Source organism: Pan troglodytes, chromosome X, assembly GCF_028858775.2.
Source record: "Pan troglodytes isolate AG18354 chromosome X, NHGRI_mPanTro3-v2.0_pri, whole genome shotgun sequence".
Taxonomy (NCBI): Eukaryota; Metazoa; Chordata; class Mammalia; order Primates; family Hominidae; genus Pan; species Pan troglodytes.
The window spans coordinates 12,341,602-12,363,767 of record NC_072421.2 but is presented as its reverse complement, the minus strand read 5'-3'; the positions used below and the strand labels follow the sequence as shown (position 1 = coordinate 12,363,767).

General features: G+C 44.0%; 1 protein-coding gene across 11 annotated transcripts; it reads right to left on the bottom strand.

The window, feature by feature from the left end:
* Positions 1 to 658: 658 nt before the first annotated feature.
* MSL3 (MSL complex subunit 3) lies at positions 659 to 18,283 on the bottom strand. 11 transcript variants are annotated; one of them, XR_010154789.1, is made up of 13 exons: positions 18,067 to 18,276; positions 16,548 to 16,630; positions 15,921 to 16,016; positions 15,479 to 15,579; positions 14,834 to 14,916; positions 14,164 to 14,286; positions 13,419 to 13,579; positions 12,478 to 12,636; positions 10,687 to 10,949; positions 7,734 to 9,455; positions 4,160 to 4,259; positions 3,710 to 3,794; positions 659 to 1,432 (listed from the first exon to the last, which is right to left on the bottom strand). XR_010154789.1 is itself a non-coding variant. In XM_016943814.3 (13 exons), exons 1-13 carry the CDS (start codon positions 18,166 to 18,168, stop codon positions 1,333 to 1,335), a joined length of 1,566 nt encoding a protein of 521 aa, XP_016799303.1. In that variant the 5' UTR covers positions 18,169 to 18,283; the 3' UTR covers positions 659 to 1,332. The 11 variants fall into 11 exon arrangements, 9 of the variants coding, with proteins under 9 accessions (XP_016799303.1, XP_001144354.1, XP_063660644.1 ...); XR_010154790.1 differs by lacking the exon at positions 18,067 to 18,276 and adding an exon at positions 17,660 to 17,841; XM_016943814.3 differs by having other exon boundaries at positions 7,734 to 7,843; positions 18,067 to 18,283.
* Between the last annotated feature and the right edge of the window lie 3,883 nt (positions 18,284 to 22,166).

Genomic DNA, 22,166 nt, shown 5'->3' with positions numbered 1-22,166 from the left:
GCACACTGCAGGTGCGCCAGATTCAAACAAGCATTGCATAAACCAAATGGAGATAAAAGCTACCAGGAACCTGAGTACTACTCCGGATGAGACACCAAAACCCATGTCTAACTTAGCAACTAAGTGCACAGTATTAATTCTCATTGGTCAGTGTATGCATAAGTCACTTTGATGAAACCATCTACAGATTTTTAAAAAATCCTTGTGGCCCTTGTTCACAACCAGTGATCTTTGGAAGTTAAGGTCTGCTGAGTTGAGTTACAAGGCAGGTGCTATATTCAATGCTGGTATGGTACTGATAACATTTCTACGAAGTTAGAACTTTCTAAAACATCTGAAGATAGGGGAGGCATGTGAGACTAAAATAAGGATTAGAGGAGTGACTGCAGAGACTGTCAGTTGGTAATGAGGGAGGAGGAGGATAAGCTGGTGTTGGCCCCAGATGAGACCACAATGCAGCAACAAGACAGCACAGAACTGCAGGAATTTCTAGGAACCACTGTCTGGTCCTGCTGCCAAGTGAGGCAAAACCAAAGAGGGATTTAACAAAAAAAGGCACAAAGGAAAAACAAAATGAAACCTAAAGTTATGAGTCAAAAGGTTACCCCACTGTTACCCTGCATTAAAGAGGACAAGGCCAGAGTGAAAACTCTCCTCGTTCTTTCAAACAAGACAGGCTTTATTTAGATCACCAAAAATAACATTTTACAGAAAGGGAACCATAACATTACACAACAAAGTATAGCTGTAAAATCTCAAATAAGAAAGGCAATGCTTTCTTTAGATCACCAAAAATAATGTTTCACAGAGAGGGAACCGTTAGAAGCAAATGCATAGCTGCAAATTTTCTTTTGCCATCAATATCGATTCCCTCTAAAATACTTTGAGACTACTTTGTGGTTTCCGAGTACAAACTAAACCTTTTTGGACAGAGTTGCTCGGCTTCATCAAAAAAATAAAACCAATTTGCAAAAAAAAATTTGTTTAATGCTAACAAATAAAGAGACAATGTGGTTCTTGCTAACTAACTGCAATGTCTACTGAAATGGCCTAACCTATTCCACGAATATTTCACTGTGAACATAGTTGCTTTTTCCTTGCCATCACAGATGGCCTGCAAAGTAACAAGTGTCGTGTCAGAGCACTTTCAGGCACCCAGGAAATCATTCCTAACAGAATAACTGCAGTATGTGGGCAACTCAAACAACAGAGCCCCAAGGTGGGCATTGTGTTTGCGCTGTGGGTAAAGACCCACCACCTTGTTAGTTATTCACCTGGAACCCAGAGCGCCAAACTAGACAGAGCAGTTGCTCTTACAGAACCAACAACATTTTAATAAATTGCCCGGGGGTTCTTGGTGCTGTAATGTGCCTCACAGGCAGCGACATAAGCCGACTCTGGGAAGAAGTCATCGTGGTATTCTGCTAAAAACCTGGAAAAAAAAATAGCCCCAATGAGCACCATACTAAGGACTAAATACCATCAAGCAAAATATTGACTTTCAACCTACTAACATTTCAACTGTTTTTTGGTATTAGGAAGAAAAAAATGACTATAATTTTGATCTCTCTATACTGATTATTTTCACTGCACTTATCCAGCTTCTATGTGAATTACTACTTATCTGAATGCCTTCACCATCATCAGGTGTACAAATGGAAACAGAACCTACACTCCACTAGGTGGCAGTCTGGTTATATAAACACTTCTGTTGGGGGCGGAAAAAAAAAAAGCCCATGAATGTTTCTACGTTTTTCTGTTGTTCAAACAAACTATTAAAAACAACAGATTATAGGCTGGGCACTGTGGTTCACGCCTGTAATCCCAGCACTTTGGGAGGCCGAGGCAGGTGGTCATGAGGTCAGGAGATCGAGAACATCCTGGCTAACACAGTGAAACCCCGTCTCTACTAAAAACACAAAAAATTAGCCGGGTGTGGTGGCGGGTGCCTGTAGTCCCAGCTACTCGGGAGGCTGAGGCAGGAGAATGGCATGAACCTGGGAGGCAGAGCTTGCAGTGAGCCGAGATCATGCCACTGCACTCCAGCCCAGGCGACAGAGCAAGACTCCATCTCAAAAATAAATAAATAAATAAAATAAAAAATAAAAAACGATTATAAACAATAAATCTCACTTCAGAAATGTACATCATTTATATGAGCAAAGTCATACAAAAATTGAACAGAACAACTAGTAATGGCATTTGGTGTCCTAATTTGCCATGCCAAAACATGTTACAGTTCTAGCTAACAGTACCAAGACACAGGAAAGACTCATATGTATGAAGACGGATGTTAAAAATGTGCTGGTCATTCAAGAATCTTCAATATACATATGATATCTTGACTCAAACTTCAACTGATTTTGCCGTGGAGGGCTAAGACATTCTCACATGTGCAATATTCACTAATAAGCACATTTGCCTTATGCTTGCTTCCCAGTGACTCCCACCTGCCCAAATTCCTAAAAATGTGCAAACCTTCTTCAGTATAAATTGAGTCAAAACTCATTGGATAGCTAACTCTTTTTCTTCTATGAGTGTACTCTTTTTATGATCATTATTGAGTCCATTGATTCTGGTTGATATCTTCGAATACATTTTTAAAACCTCTTACTAGGTTTATTATAGTAAGTCCTCCTAAGTTACTTCCTAAAATTCTAATTTCTATTTTGTATTAGGCATGCATCAAAATTAGCAGGATTTCCTATGCTATCCTGCAACTGACTCTTCATATTTTCTTGGCACTATTTGATTTCAGTTTACAAAATTTTATGCCAAACAGAGTTGTGGGTTTTGTTGAGGAAGAGGCTGGGAGGGAAGAGGGTCTTTTGGAAACGTGTTTCCAAGAAAATGTTGTGAAGTCTAATTCCACTCATGGACACTTTATTCAAAATGCCTACATGAAAGGATCTCTTAAAACCACAAGACGATTTCCCTGGCTGGGATACTCTCCACTCTGTGGTAAATCCTACTTGATGAGTCAGGGTGGGGCCTGGATACAAGGAAGAGATACTCCTTAAAGAGAAGGAAGAAACAAAGTCAGGTAGCTAGGATGAGCTGGGTGAGGCAGGGGGACAACTAGCCTTGAAGGCCAAGGAGAGAAAGTGGTCCATAGACATCATCTGGAAGGGAGAGGACACAGCAGAGCCTCAGATCAAATGATCCTATTAGATAAAAAAATGACTAGCTTTGTCAGCTGCAGGAAACAATACCTTGGTCTGAATTCATACATGACAACACAGACAAGGGGTCTTTTCTCTTAATTCTAAAGTAAACACCAAAATCCAACCTATAAATGCTACTGTTTAAGTTAGTTTATGTACATGCAACAAAGGAAAGTCCAATGCTTGAGGTACTGTTGAATAAAAAAATGTAAAACTAAATTATCATCAATCTCAATCACTTCTACTTTAGAAAATTTATTTTCTATTTATAAGGTTTTTTTTAAATTAAATTCTTCTAGTGAGACAAAAAAACTTCACCTCTGTACAATGAATGCCCCTAACTCAGAAACCAGAGAAATTATGGAAAAAAGAAATACCAAAAAAACCCACTCCTAATTCCCATTACGGTTAGAACCAACCATGCTTAGGTAATACTTCTACTATTTAAAATACCACAGAGCTGACTTCCCCATGTGCTAAAGAGAAGTTCAGAAAAGCCACATATATGGCAACAGATGTAAGTTTTGACAAAGTAATAAAAATACCTCAAAAAGAGATCAAAGTGCTTCAATAAAGCCTTCAGATTCTTCTCAGAAAAGGACATCTTTCCAAGGATTTCTGGAAGTTTCACTGCATTAAAAATAAAGGCAAAACCATTTACAATTAGCAGAATCTGACAATGCATAGGATTCACTCAGGGAAGGTCTGGGCCCCTCCTTATCTCTATTGGAACTGAAATTAACATCCACATTATCAAACAAATCCCCAAACTCTTACTGAACAAAGACAGAGTAGCAGTACAAATATTACAAACATAATTTTTATGAAATTTAAGATTCATTCAATGCCTTTTCTTTGATAGATTACTTTTAATTTTTCTTGGATCCCCAAATTTCTTAGTTACATAATTATAGCCCAAACCACAAGGTGTACAGAAAGCTAACAGGAGAATACAAAATGAAAAATGGAAAGAAGGCAGGAACCAGGATTCTTACCAAACAATCGCAGCAAATGTTGTGCCCCATAAATGTAAGAGGGTGGAGGCGGCTGGTCACCTGGGGGGTAATTGTCAGGCACAAGCTTCCAGGAGAGGACCTGGAAAAAGCACGAATTGAATGCTTTTGTTATTCTTAATGGAGACACTTCCAACAACCTAACAATTATGACAGTAAATTGTACGTAGAGGGGAAAAAATAAGTGATTGGCTCAAAATAAACACAAGCTTACAAAAAACAAAGATGAAAGGCAAAAACACTTAAAATAGATCAAGAAAGTCTTTAATTTCTTAACTCGCAACAGTTATTCTCTATAAATAACTGTAACTGTTTAGGTTCTTTAGTCCTTTCTCTTTATTGAAAATCCTGCTGCATGGCCAGGCGCGGTGGCTCACACCTGTAATCCCAGCACTTTGGGAGGCTGAGGTGTGTGGATCAACTGCGGTCGGGAGCTTGAGACCAGCCTGGCCAACATGTTGAAACCCCATCTCTACTAAAAATACAAAAAATTAGCCAGGTGTGGTGGTGGACGCCTGTAATCCCAGCTACTTGGGAGGCTGAGGCAGGAGAATCACCTGAACCAAGGAGGCAGAGGTTACAGTGAACCAAGGTTGTGCCACTGCACTCCAGCCTGGGCAACAAGAGTGAAACTCTGGCCCCCTTCCCCTCCACCCAGAAAAAAGAAAATCCTGCTGCACTAGAGAGAGAATGAAGCATTAAAAAGTAATCCATAGATGTTCTGAATAATATTACTGTTGTTTCAAGATTCCTTAATTTCTTGCTGTTAGATTCATTATGGAAACGAATTTGAATCTTTTAACCTCTTGAATCAACTGAAATAGACTTCAAACCTGATAACTGATTTGTCTTCATTCTGAATTTCAGAACTGTGGGTGGACCTGGGGCTTTTGTTAAAGGGAGAGTTGCATTTCAAAACTCTCTGATGAATTTCCGTAAAAGTACTTCAGCAAATTATAGAACCAGAGCCTACTCTACTGAGCTGCTACTTTGGCTTTTGGGATGTCATATTCAATATGGAAACAGTCAGACTGGAGGAAGTCCACCAGCAGACAAAGCAGAAAGAAAGATGCCCCCACAAACTCAGAAACACTGATATAGTCAGTTTAACAACATGGAACTGCCAGAAGCTAATAAGCACCAAGGTGGCCCTGAAGGATCCAGAACAAAGGCCTAGCTTCACTTTGGCCCCTGCCTAGACAGGCCTAGACTCTCGCCTAGGTCTCCACCCCCAGCGCCCCACTTCTGCACTGTGGAGCACTGAGGGAAGGGATCGTTCCAGCATCTTTACAGCATCCCCAGCACCTGCCCAGTGCACACAGCTGAAGCTTTGGAACCATTCTGAAAGTGACTCAAAGGAAACATACAGGACTTTGCAATCTCAGAGGCATGAACAGCACTTGGCACGTACAAAAGCAGGTCATCTGGCTCTATCTCACTCACTCAATTCTGTGTTTCAAGGCAGTTTATAATCTTCTATTTATGAAGACACATTTTCCGGGGAAAAACGGTAGGTTTCTAGTCGGGGGATTCCCAGTGGGGTATGCATGGGAATCATTGATGAACCTTTACTGGCATGTGCTGGCCCAGACCAGCCCCTAGTACTGTGGAGCAGCGATTGGAACTGAGAGAAAGAGCCCTGGTCAAAAAACACGGTGGTAGACGTACGTAAGAAGGTGGGAATCCACGAAGGTCTCATGAGTCCTTGTGAGAGCCGCCTGAACCCCAACCATTTCCCAGACAGCACTTTCAAACTATAAGTTGCAGCTGTACCTATAACCACTAGATGGCGCATTCGCACTGCAGACCAGAGTGGGAATAGCCCTTACTTGACAACTCAGATGCCCCTTAAATTCACGATTTCCCTTCAATAATAAAATTCGTAGTGCATTCTTATCTGAAAAATGGGCATGTCAGGGACTGCTTGAACTAGGGATTTCCTAACCTACCCTCAACAATCATCATAACACAAATTAGGCTTTCTAGATTCTCTATGGGGTCAGCCAACTGTAGCCCCTGGGCCAAATCCAGCCCCATGCTCATATGTTCAAAATGGTTGGGGAAAAAAAATCATATGAATAATATTTTGTGATATGTGAAAATCACATGACATTAAATTCTCAGTGTCCATGAATGAATTAAGGGGGCAGCACACAGAGCCACACCCCTTTGTTTATGGCAGAGCCACGTCCCTTTGTTTAGGGCTTTCCTGCTGGAACAGCAGAGTTGAGCAGTCTCTCAAGAGACCTTAGGGTACACACTACTGAAGACAGTTATCGTCTGGAAGAAAGTTTTGTGACTTCTCTTCCCATCATCAAGTGCTCTTTGCCTAGGCTGGGCACAGTGGCTCATGCCTGTAACCCCAGCACTTTGGGAGGCAGAGGCGGGAGGATCACTTGAGCTCAGGAGTTGGTGACCAGCCTGGGCAACATGGCAAAACTTAGTCTCTACAAAAAAATGCAAAAATTAGCCAGGCCATGGTGGCATGAGCCTGTAGTTCCAGCTACTCAGGAGGCTGAGGTGGGAGGATCGCCTGAGCCCAGGAGGCAGAGGCTGCAGTGAGCTAACATCCTGCCACTGCACTGCAGCCTGGGTGACAGCATGAGAGTGAGACCCTGTGTCAAAAAAAGAAAAAAATGTTCTTTGCCTAGCAAAGCCATTTTCCCTTGTGCAACTCCTACTCACCTTAAAAAAAAAGGAAATCTCACCTCCTAGGAGACGTTCACAGAATATGCTGATAAACTGAGACGTCTTCAGAATCCCTGACAAACTCACCACCTACAGATCACCTAATGGGCCTTAAAAATAGTTTTAAAATGAAAAGTTTTCCCATCTATCAAGTGGAAATCTGGTGGCAAGGCTGATCTCGAGAATTCAAAGTAATTTGGTTCAAGTGTCTGGCACAGTGGTGGCCTAGAGCCCATCCCTGAAGGGACGGCTATTGGTATTACTGTTAATGATGGAGGGGAATCAGGGATTTAAAGTAGGAGTCAGCAAACTACAGCCTGCTGGTCACATCCCGCCCAACTACTGCCTGTTTCTATATTGCCCACAAGCTAAGAATGGATGTTATATTTTTAAATGATTGAAAAACAAAAAAAATTTTCAAACACATGAAAATTAAATGCTAGTCAAATTTCAGTGTCCATAAATCAAGTTTTATTGGAATATAGCACACTCATTTTATTTACATACTATCTGTGGCTACTTTTGGAGTTAAGTAGCCTTGACAGACACCATATGGCCCACAAAGCCGAAAGTATTTACCCTCTGGCCCTCTGTGGAAATTGACATCTGTTCTATAAAGTAAAAATACTGGTATTTCAATAATTGCACTTATTTAAAAGATGATTGTCAGTGTAGGGCTGGAATCCTAACAATTTTCTCACTTTAGAAACCAAAACCCACAGTGTTAAGCATAAAATTATGTACAATTTTGATAATGTTTACAGTAATAGCAGCAACATGATGCTTTAAGAACCTTGACTTCCACCTATAGAATTGAAGTAATCACAAATGAAGGAACCATTGGGAACAAACATCAAACATTCTTTACCTCGTTTATTTCATTAGTTCTTCTCCCTTCAAAGCCAGCAAACACAGCACTCCCTTCCTTGCTAGGAGTCAGAGGAATAGGTGAAGATGATCTGCTATGCACAGGTGTCTCTTCCAAAGAAAAAGATGAAATTATTCACACAGCAACTGAATTAAAGACTGCCTCAAGACTGTTAAAAACTGCAGAACATAAATCTAAACTTGGTTCTCAGAAATTACCAACCTTTAACGATAAGACTTTCCTTTTATAACAGATAGCACCTGAATTTTATTTGGTTAAAAAAATAAGGAATAAAGCACTGACACATGCTACAATGTGGATGAACCTTAAAAGACTATGCTAAGTGAATGGAGCCAATCACAAAGGGCCATATACTATGTTTCCATTTATATGAAATACCCAGGGTAGGCAAATCCAGAGAGACCGAAAGCAGCTTAGTGGTTGCCAGGAGCTTGCAGAAGGGGAAGTGGGGAGTGATTGCTACTGGGTATGGGGTTTCTCTTGGGGGGTGCTGAAAATGTTCTGGAATTGACTGTGCAGATGGTCGCACAACTCTGTGAATACACTAAAAACTACTGGATTGAACTGTATATGTGGATGTGTCAATGAAGCTGTTAAGTGCCACTGAATTATTCACTTTACAATGGTTAATTTTATATGTGAATTTCACATCAATAAATACAAATAAAAAATAAAAAGTACAAAGAGAAACAGAAAAAGATAGCACTTTATTTTGTAGCACCTTTTTAAAGTCTTTTTAAAAATTTTCCCAGCTGACCCTTTTCAATCTTCAATCAACCAATCCTTATTAACCACTTACATACAGATGATTCCATTTATATGAAATGCCCCAAACTGGCAAATCTATAGAGACAAATAGATTAGTGGTTGTCAGGGGACATAGGGAGAAGCAAATGAGTAACTGCTAGTCGATGTGGGGTTTCTTTTTTGGAGTGGTGAAAATGTCTGAAACTGATTTCAGTGATGGTTGCCCAACTCTTTAATTTTGCCCAACTAAAACTATTTTGTTAGTTATCTATCAGACAGGGTGGTCTCTTTGTGTCGCCCAGGCTCGACTGCAGTGGCCCAATGAGAGCTCACTGCAGTCTTAGACTCTGGGCCTCAAGCGATCCGCCAGCTTCAGCCACAGCCACAGCTGCAGCCTCCCAAGTAGCTGGGACTATAGGTGCACATCATCACACCTGGCTAACTTTTTCTTTAAGAGATGGGGTTTCACTATATTGCCCAGGCTGATCTTGAACTCCTGGCCTCAAGTGATCCTCCTGCCCCAGTCTCACAGGCATGAACCACTGTGTCTGGAGACACTAAAAACTTTAAATGTGTGAATTTTAAGGTATGTGGATTATATCTCAATCAAGCTGTTTTAAAAAAGCACCTGATTTTGTTTTAGCACTTGATTATTCAAAGGGCTTCTCTTAAAGGTATGCCTTCTTCAACTCTGCCCTTCTGAGCCTTCCCAATCTTCAAAGAATCAGCAAATACTTTCGCGCACCTGGAACTATGCCACCAACACTGAGCTGTGATGGGGTGACACAATCAACAAGTCAGACCTTTCTCTCAGGAGCTTATGGATGTGGCAGGGACAGGATGTACACAAGGAAATGGGCACCTGAACACAGAATGGCACTGGGATGACTTTTGGGAGTTCCAACAGGATGATGCTTAGAAGGACCCCTGAAGGAGTCAGCACAGCAGGAGAGGCTGAGGGAAGAACAGGGCACAGGTCATACACAAGATACACCTACTGGGGCATGGGGATTCGACTCCAAGTAGTTTTACCCTGACCTTAGCTTTGGAGGTGTTTTTGATATTTATGAGGGGTGTCTTAGATTTCACAGCCTGCGAGCAGCTGAGCTCTGTGAAAGGAAGGCCACCAGGCTTCCATCTCTGGAGCTGGGTGCTTGGCGCCTGCTGGCGTAGCTCTGTTTCCACCTCCACACAGTGTGCTGGGGGACAGGCATGCAAGCTGCCTCCCCTGCTGCTGACTTCCTAACTCACTGAGCCCGCGAGGCACCAGGTGACATCGTCGGCCCTGCTGCCATCAACTTTCCATTTCACACATTTTTGGCAGTCAAGGGTGGAAGGATATAAGCACAGAGCACCCTGTATTTGTGAATGAGGTCTTCAATGTAAAGTGAATACTACTACTAAGAGGGCTTAATTAGCATAGGCTAAACAACCAGATTGTAATTAATTTGGGAAAAATGTCTGGTTAGTGTATGATAGCTAATGTTAGTTTCTACAGTAATTGTACCTGATTCATGGCACCTGTTTTAGCAGTTTTTGAAAGTTTAAAATGATTAATTAGCAGTGGTTTACTTCTAAGTTTTATATTACAGCAAATCAACCTGTGTGTATTTTGGAAAAAAAGAAAGTAAACTTTTCTCTCATTTATTTTGCTCATTGAAACATTCCAGCTCAAAATCAAGGTGAGCAGATCTGATGGAGTTTGAGTTGGGCTAAGAGGAGGTGAGAAGAGCTTATGGAAATCTGAGCATTCTTACTTTGATAATTCAGGACAGACCTTTCCAAATTAAACTTTAGAATGGAGAGACTACAGAGACAGAGTACAAAGAAAACAAAAAGCTAAACAACCCATTAGCATTGCTCATTTTGAATGCTTCATTAGGCCTAGCTACACAATACATAAAATTCTGATAACTCAATTTGCTCACAAGTGGTAGAGTGATGGCAAAAAAGAAAGGCTGAGGAAACAGCCCAGTCCTGCCTCCAACACAGCTGCGCTGCAATCTGCGCCAGGTGTTTCAACTTTCTACAGCTCCAGAAAGCAGGCAGCATGACAGCACTTTGGACATAGGAATCACACGCACTGTACACACACACATGTAACCTCAGCACCATGCCTGGCACTGACTAAACACAAAGTACACGCTGGCTCTCCCCGGCCTGGGGCACCCGAGAATGAACCTACTCTTTTCCAGGTGCAGGAAGAGCTTGGGCATGCTGGCGGATGTGTCCTGCTGCCGGCGCTTGGGCTGAGGTGAAGCGCTGCTCTCAGAAAGCCTGTCACAGTTGGCACTGTGGCGCGTGGACCGCCTCAGAGACTGCAATGCTTCTGGCTCAGCTTTGCGCCTTTTGGGGGTGGCTGGTTCACCGGTGGTCGGCTGACTCTCTGTGGACTGTGGCGTGGATGGATTCAACAAAGGCGGACTGGGAGAGAGTTCCTCCTGGCTCCTAGGGAAGATGGAGAATGTCACACATGGCTCAAAGGGCCTTTCCAGAACATGGAGTGCTTCTGAAGACACGAAATGCTCTCTCTACTCCAGGAGGGTCGTAAATATGTACCTAAGTCACTTGGACCCTCTCCATAACTCTGCAAGGCACGCTGGCATTAAAGATTGTGATGCCCCTGTTATATGTGTCTTAGAGCAGTGGGTCTCAAGTGGGAGCAATGTTGCCCTGACAGGGAACAGATGGCAATGTCTGGAGACAATTTTGGTTGCTGCAACTGAGGAAAGAGGTGCTATCGGCATCTAGTGGGTGAAGGCCACTAATGCTGCTAAACATCCTATATTGCACAGGCAGCCCCACAACAAAGAAAGATCTGATTCAAAACATCAATAGGGCCGAGGCTGAGAAACGCTGGTCTAGAGAACAAGAATACCCTACCACCTCATTGAAACGTAACTACTGGCAGGACTAGGAAAAGCATCGGGGTTGCTGTGTGAAAACACACAGCCCACCCCGGAGGAGTCTCAAGGTTTGAAGTAGGCCCTGGGGACTTTGACACAGGTCCCCAGTGAGTCCTGCAGGCCTCTCACCTGGGGTGAAACTGACATGGGGAAAGGGAAAGGAGAGAGAGAAGCTACCAAAGGAAGGATGGCTGAGAGGAGATGGTGGCCAGGCGGAAAGAGAAGCTGGGGAGCTGACAGCCATGAAGCAGAGGGAGAAAGGGAGGGCAGGGCAAGGTGGCCGAGAAAAAGGGCAGCACACTGCAAGCGGGAGGTTATCAGTTCACGTGCAGGCAAAGTTTTGCAGCACAGCAGTAGACGAAGGCAGATGATAAGTGGTTAACAGAGGAGACAGATGAGTGGAAATCATGAGAACAGACCACTCTCTCAGGAAGAGAGGGAAGAGGGAGCGAGCACAATACCTTATAGAGATTAAGGGAAAGACTTTAGGTTGCAGGATCCCCCTCCCTGCCCCCTCAAAAAAGAACAGAGCATGCTCGGTAACTGAGGGAGGAAAAGTGGTGACATCGCAGAGCAAGAAGAGAAGTAACTTTTACTGAAGGCCAAAGTTTGCAGGCCCTGTGTGAACATTCCCATTTAATACTACTAGCTAGGCCTGCCTTCCGTCCATCCCACACCTGCAAAAGAAGGAGGCTCCTAAGAAACCTCTGCAACTAACACAAACAGCCAGTGAGGGGACTCAATTCAAACCTGCCCCTTCCACCCTCCCCGGCCTGTGCTCTCTTCACCCCACCCACTACCGTCTTCCCCAAAATGGGAGAGCTGCTCATCATCCCACCTAAGTTCTCTATGCTGGGGTCTTCACTTGGTAAAATCTGCCAGAGCCATATGAAAGTGAATGATGACTTAGCTTACCCAGGAAAAAAGAAAACCACCAGGACACACACTTTTCATTTCCTTCCCTCCTCCAAACATGTTGGCCCACACCATCAGATTGAACTCTTCAAAACAAGGATCTGATCATTGTACTGCTGACATGTGAGGGTGAAAGTGCAGGCTATATAACTTACCTGTTAGTGCTTGTGGCACTTTCCTTAATTGGAAGAAAAAATTTAGACGAAGTCACCTTTTTATACTGAGCTTGTTCATATGGATAGAGTAAAACCAACGGGAGAGTGTAATCAAAGGTTATTCTTAATCCATCCACCATCTCCTTACAAAGGTCAACACTGGGAGGATTAAAAAGAAGAGATTAGAGACACAAGTAAGAGGTACTTTCCAAATGTTCACAATGAAGTTGCCGATTTTTAATAGGGCAGTTTTAAATCTAATCATTATATATTACACCTACGTACACACAAATTGAAATGGATTTGTAGCTACTGTCAAGATTACATAGGAAAACATAAAGTGTAGAAAATACAGCAGTCACTTTAACTTACCCCATTAAACACAAATAAATATGTTTGAGGCCACACGAGGTGTCCAGCAGCCTGTGCTGCAAAAGTGGACAGGTGGACACACCCCTATCACTGCAAGCTGAAACGGGTTAACCCTAGTGAACCCCTAACCCTTGCTTTAACTCCAACACTCCACCTTTCTGCCTCTCATCTAGCTGGGTCATGTGTACCAGGCAGGATACAAGGAAGCTTTCTCTGACTGGAATGAAAACCTGTTTGTAAACAAGCTTTGAGAAATCCTCACTGCCCATTCTGGTGCTTCTCAAGGAAAGTTCTCGCCCTAAACAGTATCACTGAAAAAACTGTCTCAGTGCTGAGGCAGTGCACTTTCAATGCATCCATGTAAGATGTGTAAATAGTTATTGAAGTACTGAAGATTTCACAAAAGTGACAAGGTTTTAATATTAGATGATTCAATGAATTATCAATAAATTATTAAATATTAAATGAATTCAAAATAACGGAATAGAGACAAGTGTCACCTGTTCTAAATGGAAGCCACCTCTCTAATACAGAGAGAACCACAAAACACCAAATATGCCAGTACTCACTTCTTTTCTGCTGGGATATAATGCACGTTCATGTTGGCATGTGGCATAACGTGATGGTGACGAGGCCTCTCATTGGCTGAAAAGGCTGCATTGATAGCAAAATGCTTCACATAGGATTCCAAAATCGTTATGATGTTGGTCTGGCATGGAAGTTTCACTAACTGTTAACAAAAACATAGACATCTGATGTATGCATCCTAATGTAACAAACCACATATTCCAAGAAACACTGGTCATGTCTGTATCATTTTTTAACTCAAAAATAAACCAAAGCCAATTCTGTTTGAATAGAACTTCTTAAATATGTTCGCAATCTCTTTGATCTTTTTTTCTCTACTGATCATAACCTTATGTAGATTACAATATTACTTTTTTGAATAGATGTAAGCAGTGATTCTTAATCTCAGTGATCTGTTAGAACAACCTGGGGAACTTCTTCAAGTATACCTGCAGTTGGACTCCACCACAGATCAATTAATTCTTAATTTCTGGGCTGAAGCACAAGCAGCAGCATTCTGGAAAGCTCCCAACACAACCCTAATGGGCAGCCAGAGCTGTGTGAGTTTCAATTTTTATCAGCTGCACAGCACCACTGGCAGAGAACTTTAAAACCTGACTCAATACAAAGCTGAAAAATATAAATTTCGTTCCACCAAGATTCGCTATTGCTTACGTCTATGATTGCAAACTATGGCAAAATGAAAATGCCAAACAAATTAATGTTTTATACATTCTCCCTACATACCCGTTTCCTCCTGTTAATGTAGTAACAATCATCCTCCAGCTGCTTCTTCAGAACCTCAGGGATTTCTATAGTTATTGTTCTTTCTTCCATTTCCCTTCTTGTTTGAAGCTCTGGTTCTTCTTTCTGCAATATCAAAATTCCATTTTTAACTATTTAAAACAGTAGAAGAGTCAATATCCAAGGAAGGCCTGCTATGAAACAAACCCAGCTAATCCTCAACAATCATAGTATGCCACGTGTTCTAATTAAAAGTATGTTAAAGGCCAAAAGTTAACTTGTTTGGGGGCACTAAACACAATGCAAATATGTATTTCATTTCTTTCCCATTTCAGTTTACCACTCGGATTTATATTAACTTTGGATGCAGGCAGAAGACATCACAGTCTGTAGGCTCCATTAAAAAATTAATCATTATAAAACAAATAATTTGACTGGAAAGAAAGATAACTATAATTTGTGGAAACATTTTAGGGGCATAAAGAGCCACTGAGAGACTCATACGGCGACTATAAATAAGGGTTGTTTTTCTTTAAATGTCAAATAAAAATTTACATTATTGGTTTAAAAGATGTATCTTTAGAAAACAATTCACAACTGGAGTATTTCACTGTGAATTTTTACCACTAAAATATATAACAAAGAGAAAGTTTTTACAATAAAAACTTTATACCACTTCAGTCTTTTCTTCAATATCACTTTCTTCACTTATTTCTTCATCCTTGTTTTCACTACAGTCAGAGGAACTGCTTAATGCTAGGTGAAACAAAAGCATCTGGTAAACTTGCATTTTATACTTCACCAACCCTTATGTCTACAGATCTTCACATGTAGTGCGGGTGCTACTGGAAATAATAAACTGCAATTCCATGTATTTTTAAATGCCAAACACAAATACTGTATCTTTCACAATAGAAATTTATTTTGACAACCAATTTCAATGGATGCAAAAATCACACTAGCTAATGATCGGAAAGTGTATTGTCAGTTAGGATCCTACAGTTTCCTGTTGCATTCATAAATGGGACCAAGGCCTGGGAGGTGCCAAAAAGAGAACAGATCCCATGAGAACACACCCATGAGGGGTTTGTACAAAGATGCTGGCCGAGAGGGCAGTAGTCACAAGCATGACTCTGCTAACGTTCTATTACTGATTTACTGACTTATATTGACTGCTACTTTAATTGTCAAAAATAAATGGGGCAAATATTATACATAATGAGCTTGAAGTGTTTCCCTGTCTAGAATTTCAGTGAATCCTTCTCTCAGTCTAGGTGGAAGTTCTTTCAGCCAAAAGAAATGAAGTGAAGCTACTCACAGTTTTCATCATTTTCATCTTTTTCTTCAGTGGGGAGGCCTTTTAAGACAGAGTCCACACCAGGCAACCTGCAGCGCTTCTTCTTTCTTCCTGTGCTCCTCCTGAAAAAGAGTAGCAAACAACTGAAATAAGTTTTGACATTGAACTTGTGAGTCTTGAGATCAAAACAAGATATAATAAACAATGAAATACATTTGAAAAATTATTAAACTTTAGAACATAAATGGTAATTTCCATTTCAGAAAATTATACGATAACCACTCTGAAAACACTAAGGTTATTTAGAATACCATAGGAACACTCTTCCCCTTACACACTTTAAATATTTAAAATTATTTAATAAATGATATTTGTCATTGTATTACTTTTATATCATAAAAATCTAAAACACTAAGAGAAAACACATTGGATAACATTTATATCTTGATTTTTGTATTCTTACAGGCGAGCTACAGCTTTTCTTGCCAATTTACGCTGTAATCTACGATTTTCATCGGTATCACGAAGCACATGATCTTCTGCTGCCCATCTATCCCAGCTAATTGAACAAAAAAGGAAAATTCAGTACTTTAGTTTGATATGAAACAAAGACTAAAAGTACCTCAAAGCAATAGAAATGCCCCAGAATTACATTTTAGAAAACGATTTAAATATTTTAAAATCACAAAGAGGAGGCAAATAAACTGAAAAAGTAACTCATTCAGACACAGAAACAACTGGGGTTTCCAGAATCACCCAGACAGAATCCAAATACAATCGACTTAAAAGTAACTATTCGTCACAATAGGCAAGTTCTGGTAACAAAGTAAAAACAGGAAATGAATCAAACTTCTCTACAAGTGTTTCTAAAACTTAAAGAAGTTTGCAACGCTACAAAGTAAAGACAGGAAATGAAACAAACTTCTCTACAAGTGTTTCTAAAACTTAAAGAAGTTTGCAATGCTACAAAGTAAAAACAGGAAATGAAACAAACTTCTCTACAAGTGTTTCTGAAACTTAAAAGAAGTCTGCAATGTTTCTATGCAGCAAAGACAATCAATTTTCAGTCTGGTTTAACAAGTTCACTCACCTTCTGTTCCAACCATTAAAATGGATCAGATATTCTGGGATCTTTCTGCCTTTTTCGTCTTTCCCAACAATAACATCAACAATCTGAAACGAAGAAATATTTCCCACAAATGGCAGAACATACAGAAAATTAGAAGTTAGATCAGGAAAACTAATTCACAGACCCTTTTTTAAAGAAAGCATTCTCTCCTCTTTTAGACCGACAGCCGGGTTGAAATATTTTTCCTTTCATTTTTTTCCCCCAAGTGGACGCCTTCAAAATAGGAAACATCCGTCCAACCACCCCGTGATTGGTCTCTGAGCGTGAGACAGTGTGAGGCTTCTGAAGCCATTGGCCGGCCGATTTGTCACTAAGGAGAGACTCCAGGCTAGATGAAAGCTGCAGCCCTGAGAGCTCTGGGAGTTGTAGTCTCCTGGGCTCCCCTATGTCCAGTGCCAGGACGGCTAGCTGGAGACTCTGGAATCCCTCCCTGTTGTGTCCCTAGAGGGAACAACTAAAACTAATGATGGGGCGTGTCCCCCCCCGCCCCCCCCCACCCGCCCCGAGGAGGCTGGAGGGCGAGGAGAAAGAGGGATAGCAGACGCGGTTAAAAGACAGGAGCAGCAGGGGAGGGAACTGAAGGCAGAATATGCTCATCCCTTTAGGGATGTCCTTTAGCATCTCTAATGGACAGAGCTGTCCAGACATCGCCAAAGACACACCTGGGACTGCCCTTGTCCCTGCCGCCTAAGGCTTCGCCCAGGTGGCCCTAGGAACCCAGGTCTCTGAAATGAAAGCACCTGGGTGCTTTCCTTGGGGATCTGGGAGACCTGGTGCCAACTCCTGCCCGCCACCCAAATCTGAGGAGCTGCAAGATGTGGCTCAGCTCCCGGAGACTTAGGTGGACCGGCCCGGGGCGCGATTCCCATCAACTATGGTCAGACCCACGTAAATCCTTCAGAGTTTGAAAACGTAAATGCTGCAAGGCCCTGGGGTACGAAAACACTGGGCCAACCTTGCCCTCGGGATGGGGTTCACGGCCTACAGGCGGGATGGGGCCTAAAGTGGACTAGGGTCCCAGGGACACAACGTCGCAAGTCAGCGGCCAGCGCCGTGTAACTATGAATTAGAACCTGGATCGGACGGCCAGGGCGTCCCACAGGAGCCCACCCGGCACCAGGCCGCACAGAAGGAGACATTTAACGCGAAGACAGAAACCGTATTCGAGAGGCCTCCTCCCTCAGCGGCCACCGTTGCAGTCGGGGCGCAAACGGTAGCCCCGGTAACGCGACAAAGCATGGGCGAGGCTCCCAACCGCGCGTGCGCCGCCCGGCCTGACGGAAGGAAGTGGAAGCATCCCAGACCCCGCCCCGACTCCCGGGCGTAGCGCCCTGTGAGCGCCCCCTGCCGGCCGCACCGCTCCTCGCAGGCCGAGGAGCCCGGCCGGTCCCTCAGCTCCGCGCGGCCGTCCGCCCCCGCCCCCGCCCCCGGTCCCGGGTCCACCAGCCCGCGCCTCCTCCCTGTCCCTCCGCGGCGGCACCTTGGCATCGTACAGCACTCGCGCCTTGGTGGGGTCAGGCTCGAAGCACAGCACTTTCTCCCCTGAGTGGAATTTAAATTTCATGCCCTCGCTCGCGCTCATTTGCTCATCGTGGCGGAGGGCGAGGCTCCGGGGCGGGCGGAGCGCGCGCGGTGGGGGAGGGCTGGCGGGGGCGGGGAGGCGGTGCGCCGTGGCCGGGGGGGGCCGGGAATGGCGGAGGCTGCGGCCGCCCCGCCCTCGGCCCCTCCTCCGCCCGCCCCGAGCCGCTGCCGGGACCTCGGAGGCGCCTGGCGGGCGCGCTCCCGCCCGGGCGCGTCCCCGCACGTCCCCGCCGGGGCTCCGGGAGGGGTGCGGGCGGGGAGCGCGACCCCCTGGCCAAGATCTACCGGCAGGACGTCTCCCGTCGCCCCCATGGGAGAGGGTCCCCGCGGCCTCCAGGCTGCGCCCACGTGCGCGCAGGGTCGTCCGTCGCCCCGAGCGCCCGCTCTCCGGCCCGGGCGTGGGAGGCGCCTAGGGAGAGAGAGAGCCGGTCTGGAGTAGGCACCCGGCGGCCAGGAGGCTGGACGGCGTCTGCCCCCAAGAGCTCCCTGGCCGTGCGCGCCGCGTCAGCCCCCTTGGCAGAGCAGCGCGCCGATGAGTGTGGCCACGCTTGGAGAACGCAGCGCTGGAGCTGGCCCCAGGCGGGCAGTGGCCTCGGGCGAGGGCAGAAGGGCACTCCGGGCTGTGAATAGAACACTTGCTTATCCCTTCAGAGGACAAGCCGGTGGCAGGCCTGGAGCCCCCAGTGACGGGGTGAGCAGTGGGCAGCGAGGCAGATGGGTCCTTAAAGAGTAGCTGACGTCTTCAGTGTCAGCTTCTAGCGTGGCCTGACAGCCCCCAGCATCCCCGGAATGCCCCCCACGGTCTATCTGCTCCAATAGACTAAAAATTCCCTAAATAGAAGCACCCTTGAGGCCGCTATCAATATGGTACCTGCACAGAGTGGATGTTAAGTAAATACTTGATGAGCGAATGACAAGTGATGGGAGACTTGAAGGACAAACTTCCAGGGACAGGAAGGACGGTGCTGGGCTTTTTCTTTTGAGTTTTGGGAAGCCATTGGGCAGTGTAATTACTGGATTAGGACCGGGCTGGAGACCAGCTTCCAGGCTAATCTCTGCGGACCTGGTGAACTTCCCCTTCTCTGTTCTAGCCTCCAGAAAGTTGCATTGGCTTCCCCTCCGCACGCTTCCTTCACCAGGTTCCTGGTATACATCCTTCACATTTCAGCGTGGGCATGCCAACAGAAAAGCCCTCAGGCTTCCCAAGATGAATCATAAAGCCCTGAGGTGTTCCCTCCCAGGACTCTGCTTAACCCCTTTCTTGCATGTACCACTGTGCTATAGAATGGGTTGTTCATTTGCAAAATGACCTCATTAAGACAGTAAGCTCTTTGAAGCTGGGGGTAGGGGTCTTATCCAATTCATCACGGCGTATTCGTGGCACATAATATGGAATGAATGAACAGATTGATTTAGGAAATAGAACCCACAAAACTCAGTGGCCAATTGGATGTGAAGGAGAGGGAAGGAGGAATCTTGAGAGACTTCCAGGTTTTCTGGCCCAAGGAATTGGGTGAGTAATAGCTGCATCCGCCAGAATAAGGCTATACAGAGGAGTTAAAGGTTGGGGGAAGATGGTCAAATGGCCTTTGGGGTAATACGGTGCAGAAACTAGAACTGGAACCATGATTCCTCTCCAGGTTGTGGTTTATCAGAGATGAGAACAGTAGATGGTGGTGTTCCCCACAAATGGCAGGGGCGGCTTGTAAGCACATGTAATTGCACATCCTGTGTAAACCATAACTGAAGTATTCACCTTTTTATTTTTCCTGCCCATGATTGGAGAGAGTTCTGCTGCAGGCTCTACCCTTTCAGGGATAGGATTTTAGATGCTTTCCTTTGTTTCTCCCCATTTCCACCCCTTCTTATGTCATTGAGGAATTCCTCTTTCCCCGTCCCTCTAAAAAGTCCAAGAATGCAAAAGCCTTCAGGAACCTAAAAGTTAAAAAGCCTGCCAATGGCAGCACCCCTTACAGTCCTCCTCCAGATTAGGATCCACTAGAGAGGGCTCCACCCTTAATGCAGGACATCATTTTTCCTCTCGGGTGTAAAGGTTAAGAACATGGCCAGCTCTGCAAACCACTCTCCAGGACCCAGTCCCCTGCTTGTCACTTTCTAGCTTGTGACCATGGACAACTGGTTAGTCTCTTTGTAATGCACTTTGTTCATGTTTAAAATGAAGGAAATAGTGGCTTCTACTTCATAGGGTTTTTTAGGAGTCAATGAGTCAATTCAGTGTACATGGCTTTGTGTAGTGCCTGACATATAAGGGCTGGGTAAATATTTGCTCTTGACATTAGGCATTTCTTATCTGTTTCTCCCTGTCCCCCATTCATTCATTCATTCATTCAACAAATATTTATTGGACCTTCTGTGTGCTGGTTGCTAGACACACAAAGTAGAATACATACATTACCCCTGTCCTCCCAGAGGGCACATTTCAGGAGGGCGGAGCAGCAAGCAATCAAGTTCAAGCTTTATGTGCATACCCTGATAAAGCTGGTGTGGAATAGAGGAGACAGAAGAGCTTACTTCTCTCTAGGAGGAGGGAGAGTATCTGAAAAAGCTCCAGAGAGGAAGGCACTCTTGAATTGCAACTTAGGTGTTTTCCTCATTTTCCAGTTTTTGAGGTTTGGATAGTAGTTTCGTCTGTATTCGGGCATGATTATAGAATGGTCTTGTTTTTGTCGGGATTAAGATAACCATTAAATCTTATAACAAATCTTTTTGATTTCTCATTATAGGTCACCTACAGGAATTGCTTCTCTTAGCAAGGTGAGTGCAGTGCGGGATCCAGTTAGTTGCGTCGCCCGCCGCCCCGCTGGCAGAGGCCCAATTTTGTTCAGGTGTTTGCCATCCCACATTGTTAGAGCAGACCTCCCACCAGGGCTGGAGTGGAACTTGATCGGGCTAATACGGTAGGACTCACTTCTGGGTATACATTTGGAACAGCTGGGGAACTTTGAAAACTTGTTAAAATACTGTTGCCAGGAGTTGGAATTTTGTTTCCAAAGTTCCCAGGCGATTCCACTGTGCAGGCGGGGCTGAGAACTACTGGTCTAAACCAATCCCGGCAATCCCCTTCCTCTTACAGTGATTGGTTTAAGTGTGGTCATGTGATACACGCCTGGCCAATGAGAAATTCTCATAGCGAGTTAAAATGGGGAACTGTGAGTACTTCTGGAAAATATTTTCCACCTGCCTCCCCCTAAAAGAAATACATCTGGCATAAAGTCTCCTCTTCCTCACTGGGTGTTATCGTCTGCATCAGAATGCGGCGTTGGGGAGGGTGTCAGTGCTGTAGCCACCTTGGCACCACGGAGCTGGCCATCATCACTGAGGCTCTGAGGATGAGAGCCCAAGGCTAGCACTCGCTCACCTGGGTCACTGGGGAGCTGTTGAGCCCCTGACGCACTAAATTAACTAATCCTGATGCCTAACGCCAAACTTCTTGCTCTGTGACATAATAAACCTCCATGCAGCAAAAGCATCCTGATCACGCCCCTCCTGCAGTTGTAGAGTTAGGTTATTGGCATCTGGTATGTTGTCTATTGCTAATTTTGGTGATACTGATGAGACAGACCTCTGATGGTGAGAATGCATTTTTCCATGGACATGTAGACGTAATTGATGTTGCATTTGAAATATTGTTTCACATGTATTCAGTATTCAGTAGGCTTTGGGAATGAAGGGTAAACCTAGTTACCATTTATGATACGGTTTCAACTAGAATGTCTCTTTTAGGTTAGAAACAAACTTTAAATGAATTTCTGGAACAACCCATTTATAAAGTTAAGAACAATCTATGATCTTACAACTTTGACCTTAGAACTGGATGACCTTACAATTGGATTTTTTTTTCTTCTTTTGGTCTTAGGTGATATGCAGACCTACATCCTAAGAATAATTTTGTGGTTAATGAATATTCTGATAAAAGTTATAGTGATCCTTTTACAAAAGTTGCAATGCTTCTTAATCCTTAATCCTTGTTGGTGCTTC